The sequence below is a fragment of the Amblyomma americanum genome, chromosome 1, assembly GCF_052857255.1.
Source record: "Amblyomma americanum isolate KBUSLIRL-KWMA chromosome 1, ASM5285725v1, whole genome shotgun sequence".
NCBI classification, from domain to species: Eukaryota; Metazoa; Arthropoda; class Arachnida; order Ixodida; family Ixodidae; genus Amblyomma; species Amblyomma americanum.
The window spans coordinates 280,582,898-280,604,136 of record NC_135497.1 but is presented as its reverse complement, the minus strand read 5'-3'; the positions used below and the strand labels follow the sequence as shown (position 1 = coordinate 280,604,136).

The 21,239-nt window shown below is 45.3% G+C and overlaps 1 protein-coding gene across 2 annotated transcripts in view; it reads left to right on the top strand.

Moving 5' to 3' along the window:
• Nurf-38 (Inorganic pyrophosphatase Nurf-38) overlaps window positions 1-21,239 on the top strand; it is a 35,223-nt gene that overhangs the window by 13,809 nt on the left and 175 nt on the right. For both annotated transcript variants that reach the window (XM_077649444.1, XM_077649445.1), the window contains exons 6-10: window positions 1,261-1,387; window positions 2,423-2,463; window positions 6,532-6,618; window positions 10,059-10,141; window positions 12,767-12,873. In XM_077649444.1, the coding sequence (XP_077505570.1) occupies window positions 1,261-1,387; window positions 2,423-2,463; window positions 6,532-6,618; window positions 10,059-10,141; window positions 12,767-12,873 (445 nt within the window). The remainder of the gene's footprint in view (window positions 1-1,260; window positions 1,388-2,422; window positions 2,464-6,531; window positions 6,619-10,058; window positions 10,142-12,766; window positions 12,874-21,239) is intronic.

Sequence of the window (21,239 nt, the reverse complement as noted above, 5' to 3'; positions counted from 1 at the left end):
CAGGATATGACAGCTCATTACAGTAATGCTCATTACATTACAGTGGTGCTCCAGCTGCGCCATTTGCGCCATTCTGATACATTTACATTTTGCTACGCCAGTCTGCTCCAAAGTTGGAAAATTGATCAATATTACGCCTTAGCTGATCCAAAAAGAAGGTGCGGTCACGGGAAAACAGCTATTTTTCGAACCGTTCAGGCTTCCAGTTGGCAACCTACTAAAACAGTTCCATAGTTGGCAATCCAGGGTGCTGGTGGGCTAGCTGGTGGTAGTTTAGCAGCCAGTTCATTGGTGCACCTGGAGGAAGGAAAGAACTCTGGAGAGGCGGTTAAGTCGCATTTTTTGAAGCCGGCTCCCCCCTGCTCCTCACCACTTGGCTGCCGTCTCGGCACGCTTGAGCATGCGTAGCAGACATTGCAGCAAACGACGACGGTGTGCCTAGCGTTAGTATTGGTTGCGCCTTTGGCCAAATACTCCCAGTAGTCCTTGTGAAAGAGCGCGACTTCCGGCACTCTTTTTGGTGTGCAGCTCGGATAGCGAGAGCCTCTCCTAAGTTTTCTTTCTTCCATGTTCATGCATCATGTCAGTTGCATCAAAAGGTTGCATCATGTCAGTCAACCCTGAAGAGGGCTGAAGTCGTATCTTCTGGGTTGAAGAACAAAAGCTTGGAGCAGGTCTAACGAGGTGAAGCTTTGTTGGAAAAAGGGAATTTCAGCCTTGTGAAAAAAAGAATGCTTCAACTGAACGTACCCAAGCATGCTTGGCTGAACTTGCATGCGAGACAGTGCCAACATTAATAAAATGTTTTGTCACTGTTTTTTGCGAGCACCTGTCTTCTGTTTTTTTTTCTTCCTAGCTACACATGGCTGAACCTGACCTCGTTAGTAACAAACTCTTTTGGGTAACTCCTTTATTCCATCCGTGCTGCTCCCGGGTTGCTCCATAATTATTGTTCTGATACAAAGGTGCTCCAAAATGAATATTTTTTTGCTCCGAAAATTGCTCCAGAACTTGAAATGGCTCGACCACCACTGATTACTGATACCACAAGAATACCATGAAAATTATTTTGCCTTTGCAGAAGCAGTGGTTCATATTGCAAATCAAATACATTTTGATGCATACAATATTTAACTTGCCACTAGTCTAGTGTGCGCAACTTCTGAGGCGACTTGTTTGAAAAGGCTACCAAAACTTTTTGTGGATCGCATGCAAATTTTGTTCATTTGGCTTCTGATGTCCACTTTTATTGTATGCTAGGTGGCTAAGCGAGGCGAGGTCCTTCAAGTGAAGATTCTCGGAGTCATGGCACTCGTAGATGAAGGGGAAACTGACTGGAAGCTCCTTGCTATTGATGTCAAAGACCCCCTGGCCAATGAGCTGAATGGTGAGCCGGGGTTTATTTTCTTCAGCTCTTCCTCTGCAGTGCAGTAAATTAGTTGTGTTCTTGTGCCACTGCATTACATGGCACCGCATAAGTAATGCCATCCTTACACTCATCGAAAAGGTGAAGGCTGTTCTTGGTTCTTCGAGCGGGGGCAACCTAGTAGCCTAACGCCAATGCAATAAAACAGTAAGCACTGTTGCTTTGCTGAAGCGCACTAAGGGTACTCTGTGAGCCTGTGTCTGTAAGATACGGTATATGCAACTATGCTGCCTCTAAGACTGTACCTGCCATTCAAGTACTTGTGGCTTGTGGTTGCTAGAGAAAGTAGTGTGCCCGTCATAGGTCGTCACATACTCATTAGTGCACTCATTTCACCTCGCTTACACTCGCACACACGTGTGTGAGTAGGTGTGAGTGAGATGAATGTTACTGGTGAGTGGATGTGAGTAGACATGAGTTGTGGGTGGATCCGAGAGTGAAGTGGGAGGAGTGAGGTTTGCCACCTGTGTTTCGCAGTGATGGTATCCACTTAGCTTTTTTTTTGGTTGATGTTGACAGCTGAGGGGAGCAAATATTCACTACTTCTATACCTGAGGAGTGCATCCAAAAATGTCTTTTAAAACCGGTAAAAAAAACTATTTTACGTTAACCGTACCTTGGTGCAAACGTGTCAGCTGTTTTTCAAAGCGATTTACAACTTTTTCATTGACACTTTGATCCTCAAGTCAATTAAAAAGTTAGCTAATTAGACTTAACTAAGTAATTAACTTTGAAGAATGAAAAAATTATTGCAGACTAGGCCACATGACTCTGAACAACCCTCAGTTGGTTTCAACAGGCTCAGACACTTCGTCTTTTTTAAAAGCTTGGTTACTTTTAGCTTTAGCTGGGACACCTGGTATATATATATACCACATTAAGGAGTGTAAGGGCCGCAACTTTTTTTTTTTAAATTCGAGTATGAATTTTGAAGGTGCGGCCCATACACAGGTGCAGCCCTTACACAAGATTATACGGTACTTCTCTGAATTGCAGATGTTGCAGACATTGAAAAGCACATGCCTGGTCTCCTCAGAGTAAGTATATACCAGTTTCTTATTGACATTTCTGCACCTAAAAGCTAGACCATCAGGAGCTGTGGGTGCAATGGCTTGTAATATATATGTGGCATTGTTTTCACATAGTTGTCATTAATCTGTGTCACGTGTGGCATAACATTATACGACAGAGCAGTATGATTCAGTTTAAAGCAACCTTGCAACTGGCTGAGCAATTGTTGAACTGTGAAAGGTTATTTATTTGGTTGAAAATCATCATTAACATGTTGCTTTTCTTTTTTCTCCACTCATTATGAGGATTATTGTGTCCTGCTCTATAAAGTAGGATCCCTTTCTAATAAATTGGCTCGGGCCTTCAAGAATCCTTACTATACTAGTTGCTAGTGATTGCTTGGATTTAATGATGCTTGAATTTTGGTACTGCCACCGCGGTGGCTCAGTGGTTATGGCACCCAGCTGCTGACCCGAAAGACACTGGTTTGATCCCGGCCGCAGTGGTCGCATTTCAAAGGAGGCGAAATGGTAGAGGACCATGTGCTGTGCAATGTCAGTGCACGTTAAAGAACCCCAGGTGGTCGAAAATTATCCGGAGCCCTCTACTACGGCATCCTCATAGCCTGAGTCGCTTTGGGACATTAAAGGGGTTGAGACGCCAAGTTTTGAGGCTATAAAAAGCTTATTATGGGCTTCCTCTGTACGTGAGGTGGTCCAAGGCCAAGTGTTGGATGCGACCAGGTGCTGCGTTGGCAACTCGGTGGCCGGTGTGCTGATTGGCAAATATGTATTCTTTTGCTGGCGCACCAGCCGGCACCATGCAGTATCGGCGGCCGAGCGAAACCTTCACGTTGATGAGACGATGACTATAGTTGTCTACACCTTCTCTGAAGTACGAATAAGCGAAATGAGCTTCTACATTTCATAAGTTCACCCTTCGACTCACCAGCAGTATGAATCGGCCTAGCGAGTCCGCCGGGTTCCTATGTGCGATGTCGGCGATTGTGGAGAGAGAGTTCAAAAGTGTTAGCGAATACAAATGGTCATCGAGCATAGCTTTAGCAACAGTGACCCGAAATCAAGGATTGCTTGCATCTTAGGACACAAATGCATGGAGCGGGAAGCATTGCTGCTAGGCTGCGTCGACCTGTTGCTCTGGCTCTGTCGACCGATGCCGCAGGTGCCCGCGGCAGCAGCTAGCAGTCGTCGGCATCGCTTGAGGGCAACAAATTATAAGCCATTATATTTATCACAAATGGACGCCGAACATACTTCTAGATAAGCCAATTTAAATTCAAGTACTAGACACATCGGAAAAAGCAGTTACAATGAGTCGGGAACGCTGGTTCTACGCCGTGTTAACAACATTTTTATGAAGCATTCCCCAGGCTGGCGCTCGCATTCATCGGTGATTCTTTCAGTTATCACACTGCGTAACCAAGCAAACACACAACCGGTGCAAAAGGGAAGAGATTGTTTAACCTAAGTTGAATGCAGCTTGCAGCCCATGCTGAACTAATGCGCATTGCTGCCTGTATATGATGCAGCTAGGTATATAAACAAAAGTAGTGCCAAGATGCAGTTGTCATGGACGCATTCTTGGGGGAGTTACGTACTCGTGCGGTAAATGCTGAATCCTGTGCAACTGTCTGGAAGCATTCAATCAGCGAATACATGAACTGTTTGCTAAACAAGCAGCAGATATCGTAATCAGCAACCATGGAATCCTGAGCAGTCTCGCAGTGCAGCTGCGCAAGCGGAGCAAAGTGGAGACAGAGATGGGTATTGGTTGGTACAAACAGTGAGGTATCTTGTTGCTGTTATGTGACTAGGGGATCTGCCGATAGAAGCGCTGTCAGCTGCGGACCATGAACACAGACATCGGCCGAGCATCGATGTCGGCGTAATGTGGCAAAGCGAAATACAGTAGCCGACGGATAATTCGGACTCCAATAATTCGGACTTCTAGGATATTTTGGACTTTGATGAGGCACCGTCAATCACCCCATAGAAGTGCATACATATTCGCAATGGATATATCTGACTTTAAAAGTCCAAAAGTTCGACTTTTCGGACCAATTTCAGTGGCCTGCGGGCCAAAATCGGCCATCTTATCGGCTTTTCGCCGGCGCAAAAGGTGCCATCTTGGATTGAGGTGGATTTACTCTGCAGTTGGATTGGCTTGACATACTTTTGGTACCTCATTTTTGCCAGTAGATGTCTCTGCGGACTCTGCCATTTTGAGGTGGCAGTCGGATTGTCATCAGCGTCAACTTGCTTTTGTCACCAACGTTGTCGCGGGCAGTTGTCTCTTGTCTTATATGTTCGCCATTCACCGTTTGGAAATGAAAATAGGTTCTGGGGAAAGGAAATGGCACAGTATGGGTCTCGCACAGCGGCTGATACCTGAACCAGGCCTTAAGGGAAGGGATAAAGGAGGGACTGAAAGAAGAAAGAGGTGCCGTAGTGGAGGGCCCCGGAATAAACGTCTGCTGACATGGCACAGCACAAAGGGGCCTTTGTGTTTCGCCTCCATCGAAATGCGGCAGCCGTGGTCAGGTTCGAACCCAGGTACATTCGTCACTTGGGTTTTGCCGACTGCGTCAACCGAGTGGCGCTCCGGCTTCACGAAGTTACACCTATTCGCCGTTTTGGGATTGCGTCCGGCTGCTCCACCGCCTTGAACGAATAGTGCCTTGCTCTTGCGTGTGTTTAACGAGTGGTGTGGTGCACACTCGGGTTGTGGACAACATGGCCCCGCCGGTGTCACCGGGTCCGTTATAGAAGCGTGGGAAGTATTCAACTGAATGCCGTGACCTTGCTGTCTAGCCTGTACAGTGAAAGCTCAACTTTGGCGCAAATACAGGCGCAAATCGTCGCCAGCAAGATAAATTTTCCGCGAGGTAAAGTCGGTGACATTTTTAAGCCTCTTTCATCTCAATGAAGTGATTTTTTTTTATACTTCACGGATTTTTCGAACTGTTTTGATTATTCGAACCATTTTTCGGGTCCCTTCGAGTCCGAAAAATCGGTCGGCAACTGTACAGTGCAGAAACCGTGTTGGCATACGCGGTATGCCAATTGAGATTGGCCAAAGCGAGCCGCTTGGTTTCAGGACTCGGTGTCGTCCCTTGCTTACTTGGTGGTTTTCTCAGCATATGGCAATATCGACCAAGTTTGCCGGCGCATGATTTCGAAATGCGCTGCTATGCACAGCATGTGTACGAGAGCAGACGACACAGCAATACGTGCATCACAACTTTTGGGGCCCATGTGACCAGAATTGCTGCTCTTTTTTGATAGTGACGTCGTAGCACACATCGGCGCTCGGAAACCAAAACCAAAATCGCTGAGTATAAATAATGCGATAATAAATTATTTACTATTCATATATGAATAGTACAGCGTGCATCACGCGTCCCGGGTAAATGCACAACGTTTGAAACAAAGAACACTCCAACCAAAAATTTGTTGCCGCCACCCCTTTAAACCCCATAAACCTAAACCAATTTAATACTTACTGAATATGTAATGTTGGTTTAGAGAAGACAGATAAAAATACCTTCCGTCTTGCTATAATTGATCCATTACGTGCTAATGACCATATTTGCACGAACATGATGTGGCCACAAATGTAACACAAGGAGGGGAGTTTGTGACCATACAAAAACAAATGCAGTGTGTGAATGTGGCGTTGTATTTTGTGGCCGCAGCATTATTTAAGAGGCACCAGTTAAGAAAGGTGCGACACAATTGAGCACAGCAAAACCTCCCACGCAGTGCTGCCACGCCTCTGCTTCATGCTTCACGCTGCCCAGTGCTGCAACCGTTTGCCCCCTTTTTTTCCATTTTTTTTAATGGTTCGTGCTGTGTTTCATGTCTGCATATTTGCCTGTAATAATGTAGTGCTTCTGATATCAATATGATGACATGCTGATGCTGTTCTAAAACTAATTTTGCAGACTAGCAGTGCTTTTTGTATTCCTCAATAAGGTCATACAGGCCTTCCTTTGCTTTTGAGTGTCGTGTACATAAATGGCTGCTGCCTGTGTATCATGTGCTTTTTTTTATATATTGTCTATTTAATCGCAGGCAACAAATGAATGGTTCCGCATCTATAAGATTCCTGATGGCAAGCCAGAGAACCAGTTTGCATTTAATGGCGAGGCCAAGAACAGGGTACAGTCAATATTTTTGTTGTTGTTGCTCTGTAATGCCCTGATTGCATTCCCACATTTCATCATTAGTTGGTGGTCAACCTTCAGGGCATGCTGTGCGCTAGCGTGACTGCTGTTGTGTGTGTGTGTGTGTGTTTTTAAACCACACTGTGCTGCCTTACATTTACCACGCATGCATTTTGAAAAAGCTGTATTTTCTGCCTTTGACAGTCTCGGGCTATCAGATTTGGAAGGGTTGAGCCTGTGTTACATAGCCAGATTGCTCAGTCTCTTATGTTTTGATAATTTGGCTTGAATGTTGATTTTCGCAACTGTTTAGCACCTGCATCACATGCACAGGCATTACAGCTGAGGCTACAAATTGAATTCGCAACAACAAAACATTTCGGGTATTTAGAGTGGCTGTTAATCCTAAGAACAACTCATTCTAGGTGTACAGATCATTTTTCCAGGATAGAAAATTTGTACGCTTTAGCAAAATTTGAGCCCTGTTCAAGGAGAAAACAGTGTAACTGTGAAGCACCCCCGGTGACTTGCCATAAATTTCTCTGCGCTGCGGATTAAGATCATTTTGGACCCCAGCAAGTTGAATCTCAGAAACAACAGTAATTTAAACGTGGTAAAAGTGTGCATGAAGGTTTCATGCATTCGAGCAGGTTTTAACGATGTGACTTGCTTTTCCTGCTTGTACTGTTTGGTTACCTAGTCGTGTAACACGGTAGAGGTGTGCGAGTAGGTTCCTAAGCTATGCCACCTTAGGTTAGCTAGATTAGTGCAGGCCAGCTGGAGTTAGCCTAAGTTTGCTTACTCAAAAATTTTGGGAGAAAAATGTAGACGAACCTGGCAGTCAAAGAAATGAGCAAAAGTCGCAAGGGGCAAATAAGATGGACAGGAATACCATTTTTGATGACATGAACACAAGGACCTGGGTGTAATGGCAATTTACATAACAGGCGTTCGCGTCTTGATTGAACAGTGTTTGATGAAATGTTCAGAAGCAGTCTTATGGCAAAGCTTGTTCTGAGAATGTAATACCCTACCATTAGTGCCACTTGTTGACAGTCTTGTATGCCATTTGCCAACTCTAGGGCCTATCAGCATTTTTCTACTGCTCTTCAGCTGCTGGCAAGCAACATTTGAATTATCTTTCTTTGTGCCATGTGGCTGAGCATGGGCCTTCCTAGAAAATCTGAACTGTGCTATGTTAGGAACACTGCCTAAATTAAGTTTACAAATGTCGAATTTAAGGCTCTCGCTTTGATTTCATGAACTGCTGTGACTTGTTTTCACTGTAGAGTTGTTTCATTTCCCCCTAAATTTTTTAGGTGACGCGTCAGGAAACTCATGGATGGGGTTTGTACTTTCTCCAGGCAGGGACAAGGCACCCAGTGGACACGTAACAAAAATGTAAACGCTAGCTAGTTTTTCATTTGTCCACATCATTGGCCCTCTTTCACCTTTGTTGCCAGATTTGGTGTTAGAATGCCCCAAATGTACTTGACTTGACGCAACACTAAGGCATCAGAAACCCAATACAGGTCCATCTATGTATGTGTCTGATCCCAGCCCAGGCCCGAAAACTGAAAGCTGGGGCCAAGTCCATGCCCAGCAAATGACTGCATTTGGCCAGTTGAGGCACAGGCTTTTGGGTAGGCCATGCAGTCGTCTAATCATCCTTCATGGTAAATAACGTGCTGCGCATAGTTTGCAGTATGTGTCTCCGCAATGTGTCTGTACTTTAGTGTGTGTTGGAGCGCTAGTCCTTCCTTCTTGTTCCCCTGTCACAGCGTTTTGTAGCCAAACAATGTACCAACTAGCTCAACTCTTGATTTTACTGCTGCCAAAAGGTACTCGAGTACGTCAGTGGTGTTCCATTGATCTGTATTGATCTGTCAGCACAACTGACTCTGCAAGCACAGCAGCACAAGAGTGCTGCTGTGTGGGCTGGTTGGTGCATCATTTGGATGTGAAGTTGGAGCAGTGGAAGTTAGAGAAGGTGGAGCTAATGTGTATACTAGTGCCACGAAAAGGTCCTTAAGAACCGTAATAGCTTTCCACTCTCTCCCTCTCTTTTTGTTCCCGGGTGTTTGTCTTGTCCTTGTGATGTTTTCACATTTCCAAGTAGCAGCACCAAGTCGGAAAATAGTGTAGCTCTTCAGAATGCTTGTGTGACACAGGTATGAGAGGTTATGTTGTAGGAAATGAAAGGAATGAGAATTTGTAATGCTTTGAGGGCCCCCCCCCCCCCCCCCCCCTTTTTTTTTTGCAAATTGAAGGTGGCAGTTTATTTGTTGTCAGGTATTTCAAATACAGCAAAACTTGGCACCTGGTTGTATATACTTGTACTGATTTCGTAGATTTATTAAAGAAAGTAGAAATTCCAATGAAATGAATGTAATTGCTAGCAGTGTCAAAGAATTTGTTAGCTCGTCCAGCTCTAATTCGTATTTTAAGGAGGTTGAAGTTCCTGCGGACAGTATTCTACAAAGTGCTCTAGACTTTCAAATAGCTGTGTGAATCTTGTCAAAATGTACTGTTTAGGGCTCATTGTTCCTGGTTTAAACTTGCTTGTTTTTTTTTTTTTTCAATAGGAAAGTAAGCAGTTTGGCTATGTATTGTTTAGCTGAAAATGAGGCACAGATCAAGTGCTTTTATAAACTTTTACTCGGTATGGATTCCTTTTTGGGTTGCTGAAAGCAGTGCAAAGAATTAACCAAGAGGACTCTTTCATTGTGGGATAAAGGGTACCATGTATTCACAAACAAACTATAAATAGACTATTTGCATGTGGGTACATGTGCAAGATAATTTATTCTTCCATTTTTCTCAGTTTTTTACTTGCTTACATTAGCATTCACAGTAGTTTTGTCCTTCAGAGATTTGCGTGCCCTTCAGTGTACTTTGCGAAAATATCCTTTCATTGCAACAGCTGCCATTTCACATGCTTATCACCATTTCTGCATGTCTCTACTAGCACAGGAAGTGCTTCATACAACAACGCCAGTGAGGTTTTGCATCAGTACGTACATTCTGGGGGCTCGCCTCTGATATGCGCTTTTTGAGCTTCAGCCTGAACTGAAGCTACACCTTGGATATCTGAGGTGAAAAGAGGTTTGCAGTTGCCAACATTTAACTAAGGAAGCCTTCCTGAAATGGGTTTAAGGTGTCTGCCAGCTTCTGGACTGTATCTCCAGCTGTTTACACTCACAAACGGCATCTCCAGGGAGGTGGCTTTTCAGGTGTAAATCCAACTTAACCTCAATGTTATAAAACTTGTGCAGTGGAACAAAGGTTCTTTCATATAACATATAATCGGTTCATGCCATAAGTAGTAGATGCATAATTAAGTGCTGTGTGTGGCACAACATAGTGGAATAATTACAATGCCCCGATAGCTGTGCAGATCGTATACTTTACTGAGCACTGCATTGTTTTGTGCAGGAGTTTGCTGAGAAGGTTATAGCCGAGACGCATGGATTCTGGTTGGCACTAATGCAGCGCAAGGACACTTCACCATTGAACTGGTAAGGAATACCATTTGCACAGAGTTTTTGTCACCAGTTCTGAAGCTCATGGTTGCATTAAATGAGCCTTTAAAGAGATGCTAAAAGTAAGCATCTGATCTGGTTACATTAAGGTTGCTGGACAGAAATTCTCCCCACATTTCTCTTGCACAGAGGGGTGCCTTTATTGTGGGTAGATCACGTGTGAAGTCCCTTGATTAACCCTCACCTGACAGGTTCCCTTCAAGTGGCATTACCTCTTTTCTTGCCGTGCAAAAATGAGAGATTTTGAGTGCTTTGAAACAAAACACTTTGCATTGTAATAGTACATCAAACTGCAGCTTATTGATTATACTTCCAAATGAAAAAAAAAAATGCCAGAGTTGTGTGTGCAAAACCTTTTGAAAATTTGTTGTATATTGGAATTGTTTTTTTTTAAGTGCACAAAGTCAGCACAGGAACAAACGAACTTGACAGGACACAGCGCTTAAAAAACAAATTCTAGTTATGCACCAGCTAGCCTACAAAAAACGTCCTCAGCAAGTTATTGGTTAAGTATGCTGGTAACACAAAAGAATACAAACAAAACAAAAAAATAAGCCACTGCACTGAGCCAGAAATTGGTTTTAATAAAATTTTCTGATATACAAAGCGTTGCACATGTTCTTAGTTACCGTTCCTGCGATTTTCAGCTATATACATAATGCACTGCACTTTTCGTGGCCTTTCAATTTATGCATTATGACTGCTGTGCCACTAGAGAAAGCAGTCACATGCGGATATGAAGTGGAGGTAGATGTGGGATGTCCTGCACATTACACTTGTTCCAAGTTCTGTTCTTTTTTTTTTTTAAAGCAGAGCTTGCAGTTTTACTTTTTTTTTTTCGTTTGGTAATGAATGGGTTCTACGGTTGAAAAGGGGGTGTGGCCTTCTTTGACATCATCATAATTAAAAATCTGCTGGCGCATTTGGTAAAATATCTTGGCAGTATGTTGCAAAGGCCCTAAAGCACCAATAAAACCACTCTCATCATTTACAAATCAAGTGCACTGCATGAAATGCAACGTGAACGGCAAAATGAAACATGTGAGCTTGTGCTGATGTCACGGGCTTCTGAGACGAAGTTTCGCAATTCGAACTGAAATCCGACCATTCCACATGGTTGTCTAACTCACCACTGCTTTTGTAAAAACGAAAAGAAAGGCGCTTATTATAGCTTTGCGCCTTCCAGGAGCACGCAGCGCAACAGATGCTATGATCGCCGACCAACGAACTAAGTCTGGTCAAAGTGTCATTATTTACGTCGCGGCCTTTGCTTTGGAAAAGGAAAAAACAGCACTGAATTGAAAGAGATTGTGTTATATAAGCAAACTAAATGGCGCAGCTCGTCCAGGAGCACAGTTAGGAATTTTTGGCGGCAGGTTCAAAACGTGGGCCATATATGACCCATGGATTATGGCGCAGTAGCGAAGGAGTTAACTGTGTCACTTCAGGAAATTTTTAGCCCCCCTTTTCTTGCTGAATCAGAGATGCCACTGTGAAAAGAAGGAAGGTGCTTGGAAACGGACAACATTCTTGTCGTAATGAACGCTGCTGCTGCCCCCAATGATGACTCGAGATGCGGAGGCTGAATCACTCTTCAGCTGAGTCCAAGAACACATTATTCTTCAGAGCTCAAGAGTGTGAGGTTTCTACATAAAGATGACACCCTTCAGACCAAGTCAGCTAGTGTGACTCTGCATTCTTGTTTCACTGTGTGTGTATTTCATTGGAGCTACCAGCTCTGTCGCTTGCACTGATGTATGAACCTTGAAATCATAGGAGTTGACTATTGTTTGCAAGGAACAGTGGATTTATTTTATTTCAAAGTAGGGTTTTATTTGGCATGGCCCAACCTGCTACCGGACTGGCTGTCAAATGTAGTCTGGCAGCTGCTCAGTTGTGCCAAAAAGAATTTAATTGGAATTTCGCATCATGAGAAAATTGTACATGCACCCAAAGTGACCGACCGAAGTTCAGCATTGTACATTATAAGAACTTTTACCCCTGTCACAGATGTAGCTTCAAAGTGCATTGAGTCAGTTGTCATCGACGTTAATGGGGATCGACTCAGTGCAGGTTCATGAACGGTCACTGGAATCTTGAGGAACCTTTGGGGCAGCCTACCCATGCTTCAATTTTGTGTCATTAGCTTATTAACTATAATAGAGAGAGATGGGCTAGTTGGTGACTATTAGTAGAGTGCATCTTGAAACCGCACAAAAAAAGATAAGGGACGAGGAAGAAACCGCGCTCTGTCCTGTTGGTTTCTTCCTCGTCCCTTCTCTTTTTTTGCGCGGTTTCAAGATGAGCTTATTAACACTGGTTTCTTGGTAAAAGCGGCATATTTCTTACCTTGCAGTGCTGATTTAGCGATATAGCTTCACCTAATATTTTTCTCTGGTGTCCCCTTAAATGTGGCTTGATGGAAAATGACAGCATTACTCTCAAGACACTACTCCCAAGTTACTAAACAATCACCAGCTGGGCAGCGCAAAAGAATCTAGCCTCTTGCACAGCTGTTGTCTTGTTGCAGTTGAAACTGGTTCACTGGTTACACTTGCTGAAACTGACTTGTCTTATTTGATTACTATGTTGTCTCAACAGCTCAACCGTCCAGTCAGGATCTGAACATTATATTAGTGACGAAGAAGCATCTTCAATAGTGAATTCCACACCAGAGCTTGGTCCTGATGCCGGCATGGATCCCATAGGTACGTCACCCTTTCAAATGGCGTGAAGTAGACTCTCATTAATTCAGACTTCAAGGGACGAGAGGTTTTTGTTTGAATTATCAGAAGTGCATCGTAATGTTATCCAAGACTGAATGTAATTTGCTCTATAGATATCTGTGCACACAAAAAGTATTTTTAAACTATTTCTCTATGCAAACGAAGCTAAAAGCCTCAGGAATAACAAAATTTGGGTAAAAGGCACTGATATGTTTGCTCAGCCAGAATTCTCCAACTGGTTGTGCGGTTGAAAAAAGTTACCAGTAACACACTGGTTTTGCAATATAGTAAAACCGCATTGACTGGGGCCTGAATGTTTTGAAAAAATGTAAAAAAAAAAGACCTTCACAACACAGCAAATTTAATTGATAAAAAACGTAATAGTCGCCTGCTTTTGAGTGTAAACTGCACGCTGATAATGATATTTCACAATTTTGTCATGCTGTACTGCATGCGAACTATTGGGAATATGAAAGGAAAACTCCAAATACAGTAAAACTTCGTTAATTCGGACAAATGGAATGGAAAAAATGTCAGAATTATCTGAATATCGAATTGCGTCCAAGAACTGCCCAAAACGGTTCGGGTGAAAGCGAAATTCATTTGATGGGAACCTGAGCAGTTGTAATATTTTTAAGACGAAAACAGCGATTTCTCGCAGTTCTGTCTTAAACATTTTAATTCGTGCACGCTATTGGGAGTGGCAGAAGCAGAACTGTTCCACAATAGTAAGGTTCTCCGCGGCTTCTTTCAGTGTCTGAAACGGTAGCACCTGAACTTCTTCACATGTGGCGTCGCATGTGAGGAGGCTTCATTGCACAAAAAGTGAGCAGCCCGCGACAAGCACAGAGTTTCGGCGCGCTGGAGGAACAGAAATACCACGTGTACAGAAGTGAGGGAAGCGCACATTGGCGCCGGGGTGGCAAGACACTTCCAAAAAAGATAAGCTATGAGGCAGTCTTCATAACAGATGGTGTGCGGCTTAGTCGGTTCGCCGATATGCGCAGCAGAAAGCCTCTGTCGCTGCGGGCTAGCGGTGAAACTCCGAAAACGAAACTACGCGGCCAGACTCTTGGCCTGTCAACAAGAACCTGCCAACCGTCAACATGCCTGCCTTTGCGCATTCAGCAGAGAGGCGTGGAAAGCAACGCATATGAAATTTAGGCCTGTGGACGAATATCTGGATGAGTGCCTGTCGAGCATGTTATATCTTGACACGGCACACCTTTGGGGGCCTGTCCGAATTAACTGGTGTGAGCACTGCGGTGTCCAAATAAATGAGCTTCCGATGCCATAGACTTGCATGGATGTTTAGCAGCAGTTCGGCGACAGTGCAAATTTACGAATTAAGGGCGGCGAATTAACAAGGTTTTACCGTAGTAAGGTCTTCCACGGCCTCCTCCACAGGTACATGTGACGCGGTAGCGGTGGAGCATCCTCACATGCTGCGGCGTCAATGTAAGGAAGCTTTGCCACACGAACTACGAGCAGCTTGTGATCGGCGCGCATTTTCGGCACGCAGGAAGAACCACTCAGACGGAAGCGGGGGATGGGTGGGTTTGGGGGATGCACATTTGCATTGGAACGACGGAGTGCCTTCTAAAAAGAAAGAGCATCAATCAGTGCAGAACGGCGCGCTGCTGGGCTTGGTTCACTTATGCACAGCTGCTCTCGCCGCGATAGCCAGCCTAGCCGCGGGCTGGTAGCAAAGCTCAGAAAACGAAACTACGTGGCGGCGGGGCACCTCCGATCACTTGGAGTGCCAAGCGGACCTCGACGCAATCCTCCTCTGGTGCGCATTGAGAGTTAACCAGTGGGACAGGTAGTCTTCTCAGGTCACGCGGCGCCAAAAACCTGACATATCCGACCTCGGCTGTTGCTCTGTCGCACGCCTCAAGCATTGGAGCAAGACAAAAGTTTGAGTTTACTGAATTTAAGGGAAACCGATGTACGAAATAAGTGGCTTTAAAATGCATTGAAAGTACATCCGGCCAACCAAAATTTGGAAATTTGTTTGAATTAACTGAAAGTACAAATTATCCTAGTTTGAATTGTAGCGAGCCTACTGTACGGTAAGCTCCCACACCCAACTGTCAGTCACCCCTTTGAGGATTACGCTTGCAGTGCTGAATGAACATTGTCAAGATAGCTCAAGAGATTTGTATTAGAAACGGACGGAAAATATAAAATATTATTTCCAATCCAAGACACTTCTAATTAAATGAAATTTGGCAAGGTAGCAGTTTTTGTTCTATTCTAGCACAACAACATGCTGCAATTATTATAGAAAGTTCACATTAGAGCTAGTTGTGCAGCGATTTTCTTGCACCCCATGTGGTTGCCAGAACAGCTGCAGAAGTAGTGATGTTGCATCATTTGTGGTTTACGTGAAAAGTTTAATATCAAGGCACATTGTAAGCACTGGCAGCAGCTTTAAAGATCACACAGATGATGTGCAGACCTTTAATATCATGTCATGCAATTATAGGCGAGCAGTTTCGATGCTGCCATGGGTAGAGTGCATGCATTTACAGTGCCACAGTAATGAGCACAAGCTGTTGTATACCTTTATATGTTTTCTAGGGATAACAAAATTCTAGTCAAAGTGCTTCATAAAGTTCTTATTTTTCCAGAATAGTTTCATTTTACTGCCCCTGTAGCAGCACGGCACAAGGCTGTGCTGTTGCAGGGGCATGTGCTTAAGTGGGTGACGTGCAAAAAAGCAGTGTACCATATTTGCTCACATAAAGAACACTGTTTTCTTCCCGAGAAACCTGCAGAAATTTCGGGGTATGTTTGTATGAGGCAGTATGTTGTAAAAAATTTGTAGTGGTGAAGACGAGATAATAAAGCAGGGGTAGAACAGAAATTGCATCTGATATGACTGGCAATTGAAATAAAAGGTCTGAATTGCAATTCAGGTGGAGGCATGTGCATGTTAACAGGGTAATTGGCACACGATTGACCATGAAGTCTGTGAAGACTGGACGACACCTGCACATGCGACCCACGACTGTCGTGCAGGGCAGCTCTGCATGCCCATTTGCTTTGCTGCCAAAAATGTTGTAGAAACAAATCATATCCTAATTTTAATGCAAGATGGTGGCTAGTTCCTAATTAAGCACTATCCACTGTGCCTTTAAAGGGACAGTGAGAACTCTATCAATTTTTTTTTTTGTTAGCAAAATCTGATAGTTTGGCATTTGATGGCTTTGTTGCCGCTTGTCTGGGAACAAAAGATGCATTTATTTCAAAGAAATTTGGATTCGAAGGTGAAAAAGTTTTTCCCGCCCTCCGATTCAAACTCGGCGCACTCTTTTGACGTCACGGCATCCTCTTATGACGTCAGAGGACGGAGTGACGTGAAACGTGACGTAAACGCAAACTCCGTGATTTCTGGCGGGTAGCGGTGCGGTCTAGCAGCAGCCGAAATGAAAGCTACCGGTGCCGCACTTTGAAGGCATCTATCAGGGGTCACTACTGTCGCTTCATTTACGTTTGCACCGCGTCTTACCAGCGTTACGATGGATCCCATTCCCGAGCCCGCCAACAAAGTTCTCGCAAAAACTTCGGCCTGCATTTCAGCGACCTCAGCCCCACAGAACATGCGATGCTTTTGAGGGAGCACGGTTAAGTTAGGCGCTGGCGTGTCGCTTCCCCTTTCCTCAGTGAGCAGCCGTTGCTAATTAAATATCTTAACCCCAATGCGGGGAGTTGCGAGGTGCAAGGACAAGGTCGGTACGCCGAGGCCACCGAAGGCTGGCCAAGGCTTTGGGCCAATGGATTGTGATTCCTTGAAAGGAGCTGTTGCATGGTGCAGCAGGCGCCGTCGAGGAGGTTTCTCACGGTTACAAGGGCCAGGTTTTTTTTTTTTTGCCACAAAAAATGGATGAGTGCTCAAGGGCACTCGCGTTTAAAGTTGGCGGCTTGCAAGTAAAACCGATGCACGACGCTTCAACGGGTTCTGCGCGTTTCCGGAGGTATGAGGTCCACTGGATCGAGTTCTCTCACCCACTTGCATGTACCTTCAGATGTGTACTGTGAATGGATTAAATTAGCCGAGAACTCGAAGAGAACAGCTCCGCCCAACTGCCGAAGCTATTGAATGGAGCCGCAAACAAACGAGTTGGAGGAGAACGGAGTCACGGTCTCTGCAGGTTCGAAATCTCTTTTAAAGCGAAAGCTTTACTGGCCGCGAACTTGAGATTTCGCCGTGGCGGTGCTCCAAGGAGGCAGGCACATGAAGATCACAACACGTGCCTCGCCGCGGAGCCGAACCGGTCTGGCCGGGCCGGCAGCGGCTGATGCACTCGGCGCGAAGTATAGATTTGTTCCAAGTCTCCGCCAGTGCGGTCAGAGTGCGCTGAAGCCGCCAAACGCGTCGGCGGTCAAGCGCAGCTTTGGCCAACGTGACGTCACCGTGCAGCGCGCGCATGCATGTTACGCCGGAGTATAAACGTGCCTTAGAAGAGCCTGTGCTTAACCGCTAACCAACGTATTCGGTGGCTACATCTATGGGAGACAGTGAAACCCCCCCGCACAGACTGAAGAAAAAAAAAAAAACCTGTGCCGAGGCTCGGAGTCGAACCAGGGCCTTCGGCGTTTGAGACGGAGACGCTACCACCCCGCCACGACAGCTCAAGGTTTACCCATGAATAAAGGCTCATATAGTGAATACACTCTTCCGATGCAGAAGTCTCCGCGCTTTCGCTACGTATATCCTGGCCTAACAAAGCTAGGCCATCAGCAATTTTTTCTTACCTGCCTTGTATCTTGTCTCCCATCCCAAATAAACGATTTCCGTTAAGTAGTTTGAAGTTGACTGGACAGCCGGGAACGTTTCACCGGGCAAGCGTACGAAGACACAAGTGCTCTTTATACTGTTAACTGCCTTGTACGATCACCGACCATCGTGCCATCATAGTTTTTCATCGACCGTGGCGATCATCTGACCAGCCTTAATAGGCTCCTTCAAAGGTTAACTAGCACTTTAAGCGGCACTTGGAGTTCCTCTGCCATTCGGCGCATCAAAAACAAAACCACGGGGCACGCAAAGCTGATAGACGCGAAGCGCTATAACAAACCGAAACTCTCCTGGCCGCCTGTGGCGCCACCAAGCATCGGTTTTCTTTGCTTCCAACATTCAGGTTGTCTTTTGTCTGACTTCCTTGTGTTTTGAAACCATCGGTTTCAAAACAAAACTTACTTCAATATTGAACCGCGCAACCTTCCTATGTCAGCCTCAGAGATTCGTAGATTCCGTGGAGTAAGGAAAATTCCTCCAAGGTGGCATCTCTTGTGCTATGACGTCATCACGCTTGTACTTGTGAGATTGGCCTGTGGTGGCAATATCTGTATTTTGGTTCTTGCTACTTTCTAACTTACAAGACTTTTGTTTTCAGTAAGAGTGGCGTTTTTGTGATAAGGAGCTGGTATTCTAATGTTACAAGTCAACTTCAATTTCTCCTCAGTGTCCCTTTAATGCAGAGAAGTCTAGGCCTTGCAACACCCAGCAAGTGGCACACTACCAGTGCGCCATGGCCCAGTTTGCTGCTAGTTGGCCACACCTCATTCTTTGCACAGTAGACAAGCAGTATTATAACATTTGTACTGTCCTTTAGTGCTGAGACACCGCAAAGGTGAAGCTTCCACGTGATTGTGGTCTTACGCAGAGCCTGAGTGGAATGTGCATCTTTGTAATATAATCTTGCTGTGTGTCTCAGAACTCCTCCAAGTCGCAGCGGCCATATTTTGATGCAGTGTTGAACGCACTGGATGATTTTGATGCATATGCTACATGAACGCACAGACATCTTATCAATGCTGAAATGCCTTTTGGTAGTCTGGCTTTCATACAAATGCTCTTACACAATTAGTGAAAATTTTATATATTTTGACAGTCGGAGTAGTGGGCAGTGTTCATTATGCAAGTGAATTGGGCATGCCCTGTGTGGTGAAGCGTCTGTGCAATTTCATTCTCATGATGGCCTGTCATTTGGGTGCTTCTGAACTAGCCGTATTTCTGATATAGTAAATGATACTACTGATTTGTGAATTATAGTGGACTCTCAAACTCCAAGGGACCAGAGATTTTTGTTTGCATTATTAGAAGTGCACCTTAATATTGTTACGTGGTGGCAAGCCAAGGAAAGCACGACATGATGACAGAATGAAGATATGATTTAATGGCTCAAGGGCCTAGCGCGAGCACTCCGTCCCGCGCCACTGCACTCTTCTTCGTCTTCATAACATGACCCCGGTCCTCAGAGCGATCGTCCCGATCGATTGCTTGAATTACGAATGGTGAGGTGACGATGAGGATGATCAGGAAGGATAGAAGAAGATGAAAGGCTTGCCACAAAGATGAAGGAGATGATCTGGTGGACGGTTGCCCCCAGAGCTTCAGGTCCAGCGGTTGGTCACCCACTGCCGAAGGTCAAGGGTTGAGGGATCGCCGCACAGCCTGGGCGGGGGTGCCGTCTTGGTTTGGGTCGTAGTCGGGTCATCGTACGTCAGGTCCTGGTTGTCGTGTCTTGTGTTCAGGGCTGGGGACGGGGCGGGGGAAAGCGGCTGGTCGGTTCTGGACAGTTCGAGCTGGGGTTGGGCCGGGCGGCGGAGCCCAGGTCCCCTCGGCCGACGACGAAGGCGAGCAGAAGGCGGCGATGCTCCGGGGACTAGGATGACGATGAGAACCCAGCACCTCGCACCAAATGTTACGTGGTGGCAAGCCAAGGAAAGCACGACATGATGACAGAATGAAGATATGATTTAATGGCTCAAGGGCTTAGTGCGAGCACTCCGTCCCGCGCCACTGCACTCTCCTTCGTCTTCATAACAATATGATCCAAGACTGAATGCAATTTGCCGTGTTGATATCTAGGCATACAAATCGTATTTTGGACCTATTCTCTATCCAGGTGTAGCTAAATGGTTTAGCACAACATAAAATATGGGTGAAAGGCAGCGATAAGTTTGTTTACTCAAGTGTGTTTGAAAAAAGTTATCAGTAATGCGCTTGTTTTTGCAATAGTTTTTTAAATCCTCAAGGGACGAAAAATAATGGTCCGAATCATCTGAAGGTCGAAAAGTCAGATATCTACAAAAAGATTTCCTAGCAAATTTAATTGATGAAAAAAATAGGCAGTGGCTGTCTGCTGTTAAGTGAAAAACTGCGCAGCAGTTGCTGTTTTTCACCATTCTGTCATTTTGTTGTGCATGCACACTGCGGGATATATTGAAACAGGACTGCCTTAAAACAGTAAGGCTTTCCGCGGCCTCCTCTTCAAGTGCGACGCCTTAGTGGTTGGCTCCTCACACATGACGGTGTCCATGTAAGGAGGCTTCACCACACGAAGAACAGCTCTTAATGAGCGCACATTATCAATGCACAGGACCACGCGGGCGGATGCGAGGGAATGCACATTTGTGCCAGAACGTCGAGATGCATTGTAAAAGAAAAACAAACTTGGAGGACAATTAAGCTTTTAAGAGCAGAACGCGATGGCGCTATCGAGCCGCTGCCGCTAATCAGCAGCCGCGCACGGGGAGGAGTGCCAGTTCTGCGTGTTGATGGAGCAGCGATGAGCAGCTGCTCAAAGTCAGCACGAAGAGCGATGCGACGGAGCTGCGGCAGCCTTTGTGGCGATGATGATCATGATGCTGGCTTTTCCACCTCACGAGCTCTCCAACGCTCTCACGTTAAAAAGACCAGCGATGCACAAATTAGCGTCCGAACCGGCGCGCAGTTGGGCTTAGTTCGCAGACACGTGTCCAGCAGCTGCAATCTTCACGGGCTGGTGACGAAGCTTAGGAAACGAAACTATGCCATGACGGGACAACTATCGACATGGCTGCCCTTCGGGCCGTGTCAGAGCTAACCAGTTGGAGGGGCCGGGGTTTCAGTTCACACAGTTCCACAAACCCGACTCATTTGACCCTGGCCACCGCTTTTGTGCACGCCGGGAGCATCGAAGCAATACAAAAAGTTCGAATTAACCAAATTTAAGAGAAATCGCGATGCGAATTAAGCGGCTTTAAAATGCATTGAAAATATGGCCAGCCAACCAAAATTTTGAAATTTGTTTGAATTAACCAAAACCATGAATTGTCAGAGTTTGAATTATCGCGAGTCTACTATGCTCGTGCTTGCTTCTCGGTGCACCAGAATGTGCGACTTTGTCAATCGTGATGTAGGGAACGACTTGCAGGTTATGTCTTAACGGATATATTTTGTTCGTTAGTAAGCGCAGATAAAGTGCAGCGGAGTAGCACATGACAGTTTTTCACATTGAGTTTTGTGCTAGACTTCATGTACTGGTGCCGTCTGTGAGCACCGGAGGTGCGGTTAT